At 39.3% G+C, this 16,241-nt stretch overlaps 1 protein-coding gene across 1 annotated transcript in view; it reads right to left on the bottom strand.

Annotated features, from left to right (window-relative positions):
* Positions 1–16,241, bottom strand: part of LOC124615466 (pre-mRNA-splicing factor ATP-dependent RNA helicase DHX16) — a 136,392-nt gene that overhangs the window by 90,022 nt on the left and 30,129 nt on the right. Inside the window, exons 6-7 of the mRNA XM_047143376.1 lie at positions 3,651–3,770; positions 1,092–1,271 (exon numbers count right to left, since the gene is read on the bottom strand). Coding sequence (XP_046999332.1) covers positions 1,092–1,271; positions 3,651–3,770 — 300 coding nt within the window. The remainder of the gene's footprint in view (positions 1–1,091; positions 1,272–3,650; positions 3,771–16,241) is intronic.

Genomic DNA, 16,241 nt, shown 5'->3' with positions numbered 1-16,241 from the left:
CGCACACACACACACACACAGGGAGAGGGGGGGAGGGAGAGAGAGAGAGAGAGAGAGAGAGAGAGAGAGAGAGAGAGGTACAATTTCAGATATATCTATTGCTGACAAAGGACGGTGTACTGAACAATATTACATCAGTATTTGCATCATTCACATACTAATAATTATAGATACTAGGAGCAGTATTTTTTTTACATTGTTAGTATCTCCAAGTGGATGCAGTAAGAACAAGCCATTAATGCTTATTTTCCCATGGGCAGCAAGTCAGGTATTGAATTATGGACGTTTTGTAACTTTGCACAAACACTGCAACAGGATACCAACCAACCAACTTTTAATTCGCTTTCCCATACACAAAATTACTGATAGACTGAATGATGTACTAAACAGTACAAACACATGACATAGAGACACAATCTGACAGTGAAGTAATCCATAAGCCTCTTAAACACTAGAGTGGCCAAGGGACTAAACATTAGTGTGGCCAAGGAACCAGGGCACTTATATACAACTGTTTTGCACACGGCCGAAGTGAGGCAGCCTCTTTAGGCCAGCCGCAGAGGGCACGTGCTGTCTAAATATGCACGCTCATTGTATAGGATAACAACAGCACCCATGGACGCAAAATGCTAAATCTATACTGGCAGACGTACTCCACTCGGTGGCGCAGTTATGTCCACGTAGAAAACATCAGGTCATAAAGTTTGTGATGTGTTTGTGGGAAGACAGTTTGACAAAGAGAAAAAACAATGAGCACACTGATGTGTGTACATATTAAGGTACCATATATAAAAATATCTGCACTTATACCTGTAACACCCTGTATATATGGAGAGAAAGAAGTGGAAATAAATATACGAGTAGAGGGTCACAGAATGCGAGAGCCACAATATCTAAAACACATAGGTGAATAGTGAAGTCACAGAAAATTGTGAATGTTAAAATAATAGAACAGAATAATTATATGTTGTTTGCTGAATTTGAATGTGATATTTCTCCTCCAAGAAATAAAACTGCTTAACCTTTAAAAGAGAGAGAGAGAAGTATTCCCTTAGCACATCCTACACTGCTGCTGATGAAAAAATGTTTACCTCATTTCCCAACTTCACTCCCATTTCTTCCGCTACTCTTGCTGCTACACTCATTGCTGCCACTCTTCTTGGCTGAGTGCAACCAATCTTCTTCTTGTCTGCTGTGTAGCCTGCTTCATGTAAGTACTGAGGTATCTGAGTGGTTTTCCCAGAGCCAGTTTCTCCTTGTATGATCAGAATCTGTTTTTTCGACAGTCTTTCATTAATAAAATATATTGAAGTTTATTATTTTCCATAAAACAGATCACTAATTCTTCAACAACCATTCATATTTTATTTTTTAAATGATTAAATGCAAATTAAGACAAATAGGGTTCATCACTGGTACTTTTTGCAAATACAAATTCTTAAAGAAAACTCTTCTTATAGGAACAAATATAAACTAATTCACTATGCTGAAAAACAAACCCATACACCATAATTTTGTTGACAGAAAATACGATAATTTACTATATATTTCAGCCTCAGGTCATCAGAGATTATTTAGGGAACTACAGAAAATCTAAATCTGGATGGCCTGGTAGGTATTGGGACTGCTTTCCTCCCAAAAGCAAGTCCAATGCCTTACCACTGCGCTACCGCATGCCATTACACCAAATGGTTGAGTATTTCTGCATCCATAAGCAAAAAAAAAAAGTCTTCTCAGAAGAGTGCTTGTACCTTCATGTGTCACTGTACTGTTTCTTGTTTTTGACAATAATTTTAAATTCTTTTTATCTAAAGTGAGTGAAAGAATGAACACATTCTTATACTCTTGTTCCATATCATTACCTCTCCAAATCCTTGCTCTCATACACGCAGCACACTAACATCTACTTTTCCATTCATTTCAATTACTTATAGTCCCACACTTCTCCAGTCAGTCCTAGGATATTTACTTGTATTTTATTATTTCTTTCACTTATTTCAGACTTTGTTAGTAAGAAAAAAGTTGTGATGCAACGTAGTCCAAATTCTACGTTAAAATATAGGTCCCTCTATAACTGGCTGGGTGAGTCAGTTCAATGGCTAGAAGAAGACAACAGCATACAATCAACAACAGGACTATGCCTAATAAAGTACTGTAGCGTTCACATGAACTTCAGGTTCTTGACAGAATTTCCTCTAACACACTTAAATTGACTTAATGGCCATAAACAAAGCAACTCAGTATCACATTCTATGGTCAGAAGTACTTTTAATGTACAACAGGAAACAAGTAATGTGTGCAATAGCCCCGTTAGAGTAGCCTAATCTGATTTCCTGTTGAGTGAGAGTGAAGAGAAACCTTCCTACTGTTTGTGTCACACAGAAAACAGCTATATGTCTTTTCAGCAACTCTACAATGTTCAAAAGTATTCAGCAATATACTATGGTCTACAGAAGTCTTCCTTGCAACATCTATTTGAAAGTTTTTAAAAACAAATATTGCCTCCTGAAAATTTAATAAATAAAAAAAGAAAGAAAGAACACTTTATGATGCACTGTAAGTACATATGTAGACGGCTGAAAGTTGAATTATAAGGAATTACACACATTCCAAGGACTAATTTACATACAGGGTGATTTTAATTAAATGTTGACTACTTCAGAGGGCCCCCACAAAAGACGAGTGATTGCAGGAAAATTAAACTTTGTGGAAACATTTGTAAGGGCACACAAAAGAAATAAATAAACCATTGAAAGAAACACATTTTGATTTTCACATGAGGGGGTAATATTTGTTAATTGTGTACCATGTTCACATTCCAGGTTTCAAACATTGCTCGGTGTAGTGACCATCTGCATCCACGACAGCCTGGAATCACACTAGATATTCCATTTCACAAGTGTTCGCAGCACTTTTCAAGTGGAGGACCAAAGAATGGTCAGCTACTATGACACACCTTGTGCTCTGCTTGAAGATTGCACATTGTGTCCAGCACTCTCAGCCAAAGCAACAGCAAATTCTTCTTCAACAATTTGTAACACAATTGTCCATCGACCACTCTCAGGAGTAATTTCTGAATCGTCAGTCAATTTCAACTTCTGAATCATGTTCTTCAAACCCGGTGTGGAGAGAGGTCCTCTCCGTATTCCTTTAACGCATCAATACTTGTGAAGAGCAGCAGTACTATTGTCGTTTTGATAAAACAGATTTAGGAATTAAGCCCTGTTCACCTTGTCCAGACCCCTCATTGACTACCTGCAACTGTAATGCACAGTGATGCTTGTGTTTCAACCCTATGTCACCATACCAGTACAGGCGCCTAATGGAAAGTCATGAAACTAACACTCTAATAAAGCAAATCATGCAATACTCAGTCTGAACATCATTCCTATAACGTTTGGTACCCATGCGATAAATACTTTTCCATCTACACTGGCTCAAGTAGCAGAAGTTTAACTGTCCCATTTCTATGATTTAAAGCACCTTAAATTGCTCAGCATTCAAACACTGTTTCAGAAAAATACAGAGTTAAAATTACAAGGAAATTTACAAAATAAACAGTATCAGTATTACCTTGTGAAGAAAAAATCTGTAACAACACTTTAAAATCACTATTTTAAAAACCCCCATACAATTTCATTCTCTCTTACCTGGTGGTCCTTCACTGCTTGTAGTAGCTGTTCCCTGTAAGTATACACTGGTAAACTTTCTTTTGTCTCCTTAATGGTTAATCTTTTCCTTTCTGCTTCTGTGATCTTTGGTTTATCATCCTGAGGGAAGGAAAAACGTAAGTAAAAATCTTCTGGATACTATCCAATAGAACACTTGGTTATTAGCTAAAATGTAAAAACAAAATGAGATTATTGCATTCATGATGTTGCAATGCATCTTTCATCAAGAACAGAACAATTAGTAAATAGAATACTACTCTGTATATGTTTTATATCTTCTTTTGGACTAAGACCACTGACCAAAGAGTATAAGTGTTGACAGTCACACACACCAAAAAAAAAATGAAGAATCTTTTTTTAAGCTAGAGAAAACACACACACACACACACACACACACACACACATATGTGGGTGTGCCTATGCCCCTAAGTGATGCTGGCTGGACGTACAATGCCAGTGCTGCAGGTGGGCTAGGGTTGAGTGGGGGTTGTGTCAGGTGAGGCTGGTAGAGGGAGAGTGGGTTGTGGAGGCAGAAGAGGGGTGGGGTGGGTGGCCAGGGAGGAAGCCAATTTGTTGGCTAGGAATGTGGGAGGGAGGGGCGGCAGCTGCACATACTGGCATGTGATGCTTGGGTGTCAGAACTGATGGGGAATGCCACACGCTGAAGGTAAAGTGGGTATGAGAGCTGGGAGCAGGGTGATAGGACAGAGGAAGGGGAAATTTTGGGTGGAAAGAAAGGAAGGAAGCCTGGATTTAATGTCCCATTGAAATCAAGGTCATTAGAGATGTAACCCAAGTTTGGATTGTGTAAAGGATGGGAAAGGAAACTGGCCATGCCCTTTCAAAAGAACAATCCTGCTATTTGCCAGGAGGAATTTAGGGAAATCACAGGAAACAAGTCTGGATAGTGGGACAGGGATTTGAACCATCATCCTCCTGAATTATTGGATGGAAAGTGTGGCGAGAGTAGGTTACTGGAGACTGAGATTCTATATAAAATCACTAAGCGGGTTTAATGACTCCATTCAGTCACTTGCTGATCAGTTAAGTATGGTAGTAGAAGAAAGCAAAAGGAAGGTTGCAGTTTTAAATTCCATGTTTAAGAAATCATTCTCACAGGAGAATCGTATGAACATACCGTCATTTGACCATCCCAATGGACGACATAGTAATAAGCATTCCTGGCATAAAGAACAACCAAAAGAGTTGAAAACAAATAAATTGCAGGTCCGGATGTAATCCCAATTTGGTTTTACAAAGAGTGCTGTTCATCACTGGCCCCTTACTTAGTCTGCATTTATCGCGAATCTCTCGACCATAGCAAAGTGCCAAGCGACTGGGAAAAAGCACAAGTGACTCCTATATATAAGATGGGTAAAAGAATGGACCCACAAAATTACAGACCTATATCCTTAAAATTGGTTTGCTACAGAATTCTAGAATGTGTTCTGAGTTTGAATATAATAAATTTCCTACAGACTGAAAAGCTCACGTCCATAGCTTTAGAGAGCGTCACTTGTGCGAAACCCAGCTTGCTCTTTTCTCACATGATATACTGTGAACTTTTCTCACATGATATACTGTAAACTAAGGATGAAGGGCAACAGGCTGATTACATACTTCAAGATCTCCAAAAAGTATTCAACATGGCACCCCACTGCAGACTGTTAATGAAGGTACATGCACACAGAGTAGGTTCCCAGATATGTGAATGGCTCGAAGACTTCATAAGTAATAGAACCCAGTATGTTGTCTCTAGTACCTTCCGCTGTGGAAGTCGAACACGCGCCAGAACAAATGGACATGGTCAGCCCATAGAGGGCTCCACCTCCGCGGTGGCTATTCCACGTGGCGGCTATTCCGCGCAGCGGCTATTCTGCGCAGCGACTCTCGCGCAGCGAGGGTGCCACCACTACGCCACGTGCAGACAGGGGCCAATAGCCGCTCCCTCCGATTTCGTATATAGGGACCCACTCTGCCCTAGTCCAGTCAGTCTGGTACTCGCTCTGGATTTCGTTTCCATCTCGGCGGTACTGCGTTCTGGTCGTTGCTCGTTGTTGACATTTGCCTGGCTCTGGTTCTGAGTGGATTTACTGTTGGTATTTGGTGTTGTGGTTTCCACAAGCCTCCGTTGTTTATTTCTTCCTTGTTGTGTCGGTCATAGTTGGTCATGGTCGGTTGTTGTCAGTTGTCGTTGGTCTGTCGCCTGACTCGTCCAGTGTTTACCCGGTGGTGCGTGCTCCACTGCCGCCGGCTTCCCCGCCTGGCGGCTCCGATCTGCAGCCCAAGGCGTCCCTGCAGTTGGTTTTGGTTACTACATTGTCCTTGATGGCAAGTGTTCATTGGAGACACTGGTAATATCAGGAGTGGACCAGGGAAGCATGATAGGACTGTTGCTATTTTATATATACACAAATGATTTGTCAAACAGGATGGGCAGCAATCTGTGGTTGTTTACTGATGATGCTGTGGTGTACAGGACGCTGTAACAGATAAGTGACTGTAGGTTGATATGAGATGACCTAAAGAAAATTTCTAGTTTGTGTGATGAATGGCAGCTAGCTCTTAATGTAGAAAAATGTAAGTTAATGCAAATGAGTAGGAAAAACAAACCCGTATATGTCTGGATACAGCATTGGTAGTGTCCTGCTTGAAACAGTCACATCATTTAATTACCTGGGCATAGTGTTGCAAAGCAATATGAAGTGAAACAGCATTTGAGGATTGTGGAAGGCAAATGGTTAACTTTGGTTTATTGGGAGAATTTTAGGAAAAGAAGGATCCTTTCTTGATGAAATAAAAGAAATTATTCAGATTGTGAAGGGAGACGAAAATTTAATAGTCATGGGTGACTGGAATTTGAGTGTAGGAAAAGGGAGAGAAGGAAACATAGTAGGTGAATATGGATTGGGGCTAAGAAATGAAAGAGGAAGCCGCCTGGCAGAATTTTGCACAGAGCACAACATAATCATAGCTAACACTTGGTTTAAGAATCATGAAAGAAGGTTGTATACATGGAAAAACCCTGGAGATACTAAAAGGTATCACATAGATTATATAATGGTACGACAGAGATTTTGGAACCAGGTTTTAAATTGTAAGACATTTCCAGGGGCAGATGTGGACTCTGACCACAATCTATTGGTTATGACCTGTAGATTAAAACTGAAGAAACTGCAAAAAGGCGGGAATTTAAGGAGATGGGACCTGGATAAACTGAAAGAACCAGAGGTTGTACAGAGTTTCAGGGAGAGCATAAGGGAACAATTGAAGGGATGGGGGAAAGAAATACAGTAGAAGAAGAATGGGTAGCTTTGAGGGATGAAATAGTGAAGGCAGCAGAGGATCAAGTAGGTAAAAAGATGAGGGCTAGTAGGAATCCTTGGGTAACAGAAGAAATATTGAATTTAATTGATGAAAGGAGAAAATATAAAAATGCAGTAAATGAAGCAGGCAAAAAGGAATACAAACGTCTCAAAAATGAGATCGACAGGAAGTGCAAAATGGCTAAGCAGGGATGGCTAGAGGACAAATGTAAGGATGTAGAGGCCTATCTCACTAGGGGTAAGATAGATACTGCCTACAGGAAAATTAAAGAGACCTTTGGAGATATGAGAACGACTCGTATGAATATCAAGAGCTCAGATGGAAACCCAGTTCTAAGCAAAGAAGGGAAAGCAGAAAGGTGGAAGGAGTATATAGAGGGTCTATACAAGGGTGATGTACTTGAGGACAATATTATGGAAATGGAAGAGGATGTAGATGAAGATGAAATGGGAGATATGATACTGCATGAAGAGTTTGACAGAGCACTGAAAGACCTGAGTCGAAACAAGGCCCCCGGAGTAGACAACATTCCATTGGAACTACTGACGGCCTTGAGAGAGCCAGTCCTGACAAAACTCTGCCATCTGGTGAGCAAGATGTATGAAACAGGCGAAATACCCTCAGACTTCAAGAAGAATATAATAATTCCAATCCCAAAGAAAGCAGGTGTTGACAGATGTGAAAATTACCGAACTATCTGCTTAATAAGTCACAGCTGCAAAATACTAACACGAATTCTTTACAGACGAATGGAAAAACTAGTAGAAGCCAACCTCGGGGAAGATCAGTTTGGATTCCGTAGAAACACTGGAACACGTGAGGCAGTACTGACCTTACGACTTATCTTAGAAGAAAGATTAAGGAAAGGCAAACCTACGTTACTAGCATTTGTAGACTTAGAGAAAGCTTTTGACAATGTTGACTGGAATACTCTCTTTCAAATTCTAAAGGTGGCAGGGGTAAAATACAGGGAGCGAACGGCTATTTACAATTTGTACAGAAACCAGACGGCAGTTATAAGAGTCGAGGGACATGAAAGAGAAGCAGTGGTTGGGAAGGGAGTAAGACAGGGTTGTAGCCTCTCCCCGATGTTGTTCAATCTGTATATTGAGCAAGCAGTAAAGGAAACAAAAGAAAAATTCGGAGTAGGTATTAAAGTCCATGGAGAAGAAATAAAAACTTTGAGGTTCGCCGATGACATTGTAATTCTGTCAGAGACAGCAAAGGACTTGGAAGAGCAGTTGAATGGAATGGACAGTGTCTTGAAAGGAGGATATAAGATGAACATCAACAAAAGCAAAATGAGGATAATGGAATGTAGTCTAATTAAGTCAGGTGATGCTGAGGGAATTAGATTAGGAAATGAGCCACTTAAAGTAGTAAAGGAGTTTTGCTATTTGGGGAGCAAAATAACTGATGATGGTCGAAGTAGAGAGGATATAAAATGTAGGCTGGCAATGGCAAGGAAAGCGTTTCTGAAGAAGAGAAATTTGTTAACATCGAGTATAGATTTAAGTGTCAGGAAGTCATTTCTGAAAGTATTTGTATGGAGTGTAGCCATGTATGGAAGTGAAACATGGACGATAAATAGTTTGGACAAGAAGAGAATAGAAGCTTTCGAAATGTGGTGCTACAGAAGAATGCTGAAGATTAGATGGGTAGATCACATAACTAATGAGGAAGTATTGAATAGAATGGGGGAGAAGAGGAGTTTGTGGCACAACTTGACCAGAAGAAGGGATCGGTTGGTAGGACATGTTCTGAGGCATCAAGGGATCACCAATTTAGTATTGGAGGGCAGCGTGGAGGGTAAAAATCGTAGAGGGAGACCAAGAGATGAATACATTAAGCAGATTCAGAAGGATGTAGGTTGCAGTAGGTACTGGGAGATGAAAAAGCTTGCACAGGATAGAGTAGCATGGAGAGCTGCATCAAACCAGTCTCAGGACTGAAGACCACAACAACAACAACAACAACAACAACAACAAGGATCCAAATGGCCTGAATTGTGGGCATGTTATGTTCAGCTGCACGTTGTGCCACCAAGTGGTCAACTTCATTCTTGGCACGAGTTTGGCAGTGACCAGCTAGTTGGATAGTCACAAACACACACAAAGCTGTAAAGTGCTTGCAGCAAAGTTGGTATATGACAGGGCTGCTTTCACAGGTGGGGTAGGATAAGCTGTGACTGGACTGGAGTAGGAACTGCTGGGTGGGTGAATTGGGCAAATCTTGTCCCTGGGTCTTCCACAAGGATATGATCTCTGTGGCAAGGAGTTGATTGGTTATCTATCATCATGCCCTGATATATGGGACATCCTAACTAAAGATACTTCCCACACCTCCAAAACTGATGTTCCACCGCCTACTCAACCTACACAACATCCTAAGTCCATCTCTATACCAACCCCACTCCCAACCCCACGCCACAGTTATCATATCACTGTGGAAGATCCAGGAATGAGTTACAAAAACTTTATAAACAAAATATTTTCAACTATGTAAGAAAGGGTCCATCATTAACTGGTTCTTAAACTATTGACTTGGTTATTGATACTGCTGGTTTCATAATGTATGATTCTTGTGTTGTAAAGCATTGAATTAAATCATGTTAGCAATAAGGAACGTTAAGAGAGACGTGAAATATTTAGGTTTTTCTTAATATTCTGAAACCACTCTGAGTACTTTGCAGAGAGTAATTGTCTCCCAGATACCATTCCAACAAACCATTCCACAATTTTGTTGACACAAGAACTTAGCCCATTTGGCCAACAAGATAGTGATGGTGGCAACTGCATGAAAATAACAAATTCAATGGGTTGTTGGACAACAATGGACTCATTCGGTTACAGTTTTACATAACAGATGAATTATCTGAACAAACAAATAAAAATAAAAATGAATGACTGAATCAGTTGTAGTTTTATGTATCGGTTGGATTATTAGTCATTCATTTCTTTTAAATAAAACCAGTGTCTGGGAGGAACCGAAAGATAAAGTCAACAGAGCTTTATTCATTCTTTCTTTTCAAGTGAAACCAGTATGTAGTTCTTCTGTTGGTTGAATCACGTATTTATTTGTTCTTTCAACTGATACTTTCATTAGCTGAAATGAAGCAGTGGTACACGGCCGTGTACACATACCCCTAGAAGGCAGCCCTACACCCACAGGTACATGAAGACATGACAGGGTGTATGGCAAAGTTAAAATAAGTAAGCATTGAAATATGCATTTAATTTTGTACTGAATAGACTAATCCTTCTTTTCATCACTTAAAACTGATCCAGATGCAATTAACATGTAGCTAATGAAGCTGATGTTTCATTGGGAGTACAGAGCTGAGCATAAAAGTGGTTTTGGGGGTATGTAAAGAGGAATATAATGTTGACAAATTTTGAAGAGCTTGCATTACATTTTACTGAAAATGGTGTGAAAAAACATTTGCCATCCCATGCAATCCTCATCAGCCTCCAGCTGTTAATGTTAGGGCAGAGAAAGGCTGACAATATATGCAAGTGAAGTCACTCAAACTGAGAGACGAAGTAACCACCAAAGGCTTGGATTATCAGCCAGTCAGTTGGTTGTCTCACATTAAGTGAAAGCACTGAAGATCAGAGAGATCAAAAAATTCATACAGTTGATGTGCCACACAGACAAGTTTCATTTGATTTTTTCATTCAACTGAGAAATCCAACACAACGAAAAAACAATCGACTGGCTAATCGTCTGTTAAAACCAGTCAGTTGTCCCATCACTACTGCAAGACCCTGTGTGATGGAGTTATTTCCCTAGATTCAGTAAGGGCACAATGATTTTTGTGCATAGCAGGTGTTGTAATGCTTCTGATGAAAATTATGTTTTCACTGGGCAACAAATGTTGTAAATTTGAGACTCTCACATTGTAACAACAGTGGTCCTTTGCTATGAAACGAACCTGCTTAGGGGTTAGGAGGTGGTGGGGCAACTGCGTCTATGAAGTCTTCTATTCAGCCTGTGACAGAACCTATGACACTGTGAGCATATTTTTGGTTTCTAAACTTCTTGAATTTCTATCATATGTATGTGCATCAGAGAGAGACTCAAAAAGAATTAAAAGTGCCACTTTTACGTTCATTAAACAACTGCTTCAAATTGAATCCAATAGGTTTTCATTTTAGGTACATTTCTTCAGTGGATGGGTGTCTAAATTACCTTAATGCTGTTCTTAAAAAACAACCCAAGACGACTGCAGGCTCTACCATGTCATAGGCTGTTTGGTGCAGGAGCAGTGAATAATGTTTCTGAAGGATGTGTTCCCCAACACATTGAAACATAGCATGTTGGAATTACTTCATCTGTTATGATTCCAACTCCTGGTAAAGACAATTTTTTTTCCTCTTATCTTTACACTACCTAGATACAGTTACTTATTTAATTTACGTGTCACATATGTATCATTATTTCAAAATGTCGTATAGGCTGAATTTCATTTAGATTCACTGATCAGGTTATTATTTTTAACATGCTGATTCTTCCAAGGCATGTAGTTTTCATGAAAATATTGCTAATCAAAAGATATGGGTAATTCAACTTTTCATTACAATACAACTCTGCAAACATAATACAAGCTAATATGTATTTGGGGACTTAGTGACACCACTCGGTATAAAATCTGATATTTTCACTTTTCAATAACATAGTTCAAATTCTGTGAAACTAATAAAAGGGGAAACTACAGTCGTAATTTTTTCCTGAGGGTATGCATCTTTACAATAGAGTTAAATGATGATGGCATCCTCTTGGCTAAAATATTCCAGAGGTAAAATAGTCCCCCATTCGGATCTCTGGGGGGGACTAAACAGGACATGATTGTCAGGAGAAACAAAACTAGTGTCGTGTGGATCAGAGCATGGAATGTCAGATCCATAACTCAGGCAGGTAGGTTATAAAATTTAAAAATGGAAATTGATAGGTTAAAGTTAGATATAGTGAGAATTAGTGAAGTTTGGTGGCAGGAGGAACAAGACTTCTGGTCAGGTGACTATAGGGTTATAAACATAAAACCAAACAAGGGTAATTCAGGAGTAGGTTTAATAATGAATAAGAAAATAGGAATGAGGATAAGCTACTACAAACAACATAGTGACCGCATTATTGTAGCCAAGACACACACAAAGCTCATGCCTACACAGTAGTACACATTTATATGCCGACTAACTCTTCAGATGAGGAATAGGTTGAAAGATGTATGGTCAGATAAAAGAAATTATTCAGACAAAAATTTAAGGGAGACAAAAATTTAATCACCATGAGGGACAGGAATTCGATACTACGATAAGGAAGAGAAGGTGCAATGAATGAAAGAGGAATCTGCCTGGTAGAATTTTGCACAGAGCATAACTTAATCATAGCTGACACTCGGTTTACAAATCATGAAAGAAGGTTGTATGTGTGAAAGGGACCTGGAGACACCAGCAGGTTTCAGGCTGATTATATAATAGTAAGACATAGATTTAGGAACCGGGTTTTAAATTGTAAGACATTTCCAGGAGCAGATGTGGACTCTGACCACAATATATTGATTATGAACAGTAGATTAAAACTGTAGAAACTGTAAAAAGGTAGGAATTTAAGGAGATCGAATCTGGAGCTTCAGAGGGAGCGTTAGGGAATGACTGGCAAGAACAGGGAAAAGGAATACAGTAGAAGAAGAATGTGTAGCTTTGAAAGATGAAATAGTGAAGGCAGCCCAAGGATCAAGAAGGTAAAAAGACGAGGGCTAGTAGTAATCCTTGGGTAACACAAGAGATAATGAATTTAAATGATGAAAGGAGAAAATATAAAAATGCAGTAAATGAAGGAGGAAAAAAGAAATACAGATGTCTCAAAAATGAGACTGACTGTAAGTGCAAAGTGGCTATGCAGGAATGGCTGGAGAACAAATGTGAGGATGTAGACTCGTATACTGTTATCACTAGGGGTAACACAGATGCCGCCTACAGGAAAATTAAAGAGGCCTTTGGATAAAAGAGAACCACCTCTATAAATATCAAGAGCTCAGATGGAAAACCAGTCCTAAGCCAGGAAGAGAATGCAGAAGAGTGGACGGAGTATATACAGGATCTATACTAGGGTGATGTACTTTAGGGCAATATTATGGAAATGGAGGAAGAGACAGACGAAGATGAGATGGGAGATGTGATACTGTGTGAAGAATTTGACAGAGCACTGCAAGATCTAAGTCAAAGAAAGGCCCAAGGAATAGGCAAAATTCCATTAGAACTAGTGATAGCCTTGGGAGAGCCAGCCATGATACAACTCTTTCATCTTCCTTTCCCTTCAAGCCTCTTCCTTACCCTTCAACCTTTTTGTCAGAAGGAGGAGCCACTAGTTCCGAAAGCTTGCAAATTTAAATATCTTTATATTTGTGTTCTCCAGTCACTGCTTGGTAAGTAGATTTGATGTCTATTGAGTTACATTATATTTTCAGTATTTTAAAGAACTGATTATTTTTGTTGATATATTATTTTCATACTACCACTCATATAATTGTGTATATTTTCAAGCCTATGAATGCTTAAAATCCTTGGATGGAATGCGCTATTATGGAGATCTTACAGAGGAAGTTTGCTCCATATTATGCATACTGTTCGTCCATGGATTCAGGTGGTTGAGGAGACATGGTTCAAGACTTACTCACAGATCAAATATTCCAGATATTGCTTAATTCGAGAAGACTGGATTGTTGGAAAGAGTAGCACTGCCCTATATACTCATGAAGCTACAGCATGCCATCATTAACAGTAATATGGTGCAGACTATAGTCACCTTCCAACTCATAGTTGTAGGTATACGTCTGAAAGGTAGTTCATTTGTGACCAAGTCACTTTACTGCTCACTAAGACGTAGACACCTACAGCTTGGGGATGCGAGGCAACACATTAGAATGGCGTAGCTGATCTTTAACTAAGACCAAAACCTAGTATTGTTAAAATGACCTTTATCAAGGGTGGTACCTTAACCTTATTGAAGAAACTCATTTGTTGACATCTCTTATTGTTATTGATCTCTTTCTCTCTTAATGTGACTGATAGGTCTTCAAAGAGCCCGTGCAACTGGATCATTATGTCATCCTGACCAATCATCTACTCATCTGCTCATCTGCTCCATATAGCTGAGCCAGGCAAGTGAAACTGTAACAAAGCTCTTTGGGAAGGGTATTTATCAAGGGGAATAGAAGAAATTTTGCTGAATGTATGGCATATGATTGGTTCATAGACATTGGAATGGTCCCGTATCTGCATAACTTGTCAAGTCCTTGGAGTCTCATAGTTCCATGTTATGGTAGAATAGTGAAAACTATTTTCAGGAATCATGAAAATTACATAGGCTACTTTGTTTTTACAGTTAAGTGGTTCTTTCCATATTTATTAGCACTGTGAATGATGGAACAACCAGGTCTGGTTTCACATTCACGTGTCTTATGCATCAGTGAAAGAATCAACAGGTAAACCAATTGCTGTACAAATCTAGATGTTAACTGGTAGCTATTTTGACACACATTTTTGAGGATAGATTTCATATAACTGTTACATGAGCAGACTCTACATATGTATTGCTCATTTGCGTTTTCAACAGGGATTTTCAGGCAGATGTTATGCAGTTCATTGCCAGTCACTGATTGAAAATTTTGGGTGATGTCCAAACATTTAAAGGCTGGTGTACAAACAAATTGTTATTTCAGAAACTAAATAAGCATTTGATAAACTGCTTGGTTAGATTTTGCTTCTCAGAATGGACTATAAGTATTAACCATAAATTTATTTGTGAGATACCTTGTGGTCTAGGAATTTTGAAAAGTTTATGAAACCATTTTTTGCATCCACAATGGGAATAAACTGTTTACAAGTGTCATATGAAAATTATGGTAGACTGTGCAGAAATCATAATTAATGGTAACTCAATTAACGAAGTACACCATCTTGCACATAAAATATCAGGGCAGCAAAAGTATAATGGAAAATAACAGAATCTAACAAGTAAAGAGGCAAAATCTGCTTTGGAAAGTGTAACTGCTTCTGAACTTCACTGTTAATTATCTTGAAAAGTTTATTGTTGTCATAGTGGTCTTAAGGCCAAAGACTTGTTTGGTGCAGCTTTCCATGCTACTGTATCCTCTGCAAGCCTTTTCATCTCTGAGTAACAATTGGCACCTACATCCTTCTGAGTCTGTTCAGTGTATTCATCTATTAGTCTACCTCAATGATTTTTCCCTCCACACTTCCCTCCAATGCTAAATTCATGATCCCTTGATGCCTCAGAATATGTCCTACCAACTGATACCTTCTTCTAGTCAAGTTGTGCCACAAATTCCTCTTCTCCCCAATTCTGTTCAGTTCTTGGTCATTAATTACATAATCTTCCCATCTAATCTTCAGCATTCTACCATAGCACCACATTTCAAAAGCTTCTATTCTCTTCTTGCCTAAATTGTACATTGCCGCGTGTTTTACTTCCATACATGGCTACACTCCACACAAATACTTTCAGGAAAGACTTCCTGACATTTAAATCTATATTCGATGTTAGCAAATTTCTCTTCTTCAGAAACGTTTTCCTTGCCATTGCCAGTCTACATTTTATATCCTGTCTATTTTGATCATCATCAGTTATTTTGCTGCCCAAATAGCAAAACCCATCTACTACTGTAGGTGTCTTGTTTCCTGATCCAGTTCCCTCAGCATCAACTGATTTAATTCAACTACATTCCATTATCCTCACTTTGCTTTTGTTGGTGTTCATCTCACATCCTCCTTTCAAGACACTGTCCGTTCCATTCAACTGCTCTTCCAAATTCTGTGTGATCTCTGACAGATTTAGAATGTCATCAGCAAAACCTCAAGGTTTTAATTTCTTCTCCCTGGATTTTAATTCCTGCTACAAATTTTTCTTTTGTTTTCCTTATTGCATGCTCAATATACAGTTTTAATAACATCGTGGATAGGCTGCAACCCTGTCTTACTCCCTTCCCAACCACTGCTTCCCTTCCGTGCAGATCCCAGGGTTAGTGGAGACTTACTGGACAGGAATCAGTCTTTCCTTCGCATCCCATGTGATAAGTCTCCCCTAACCTGGGGTTCTGGGTGGCTTTTCTGAACGCTCCTCATTTCCTAAACCTCACCAGTCCTTTACCTTCACCCCTATTCCTTCCCCTTCAACCCTTCTGCCAGCAAAAGAAGCCACTGGCTGCAAAAGCTTGCAAAT

Source organism: Schistocerca americana, chromosome 5 (genome assembly GCF_021461395.2).
Source record: "Schistocerca americana isolate TAMUIC-IGC-003095 chromosome 5, iqSchAmer2.1, whole genome shotgun sequence".
Taxonomy (NCBI): Eukaryota; Metazoa; Arthropoda; class Insecta; order Orthoptera; family Acrididae; genus Schistocerca; species Schistocerca americana.
The sequence above is the reverse complement of the archived record's forward strand: the minus strand, read 5'-3'. Positions and strand labels throughout refer to the sequence as shown.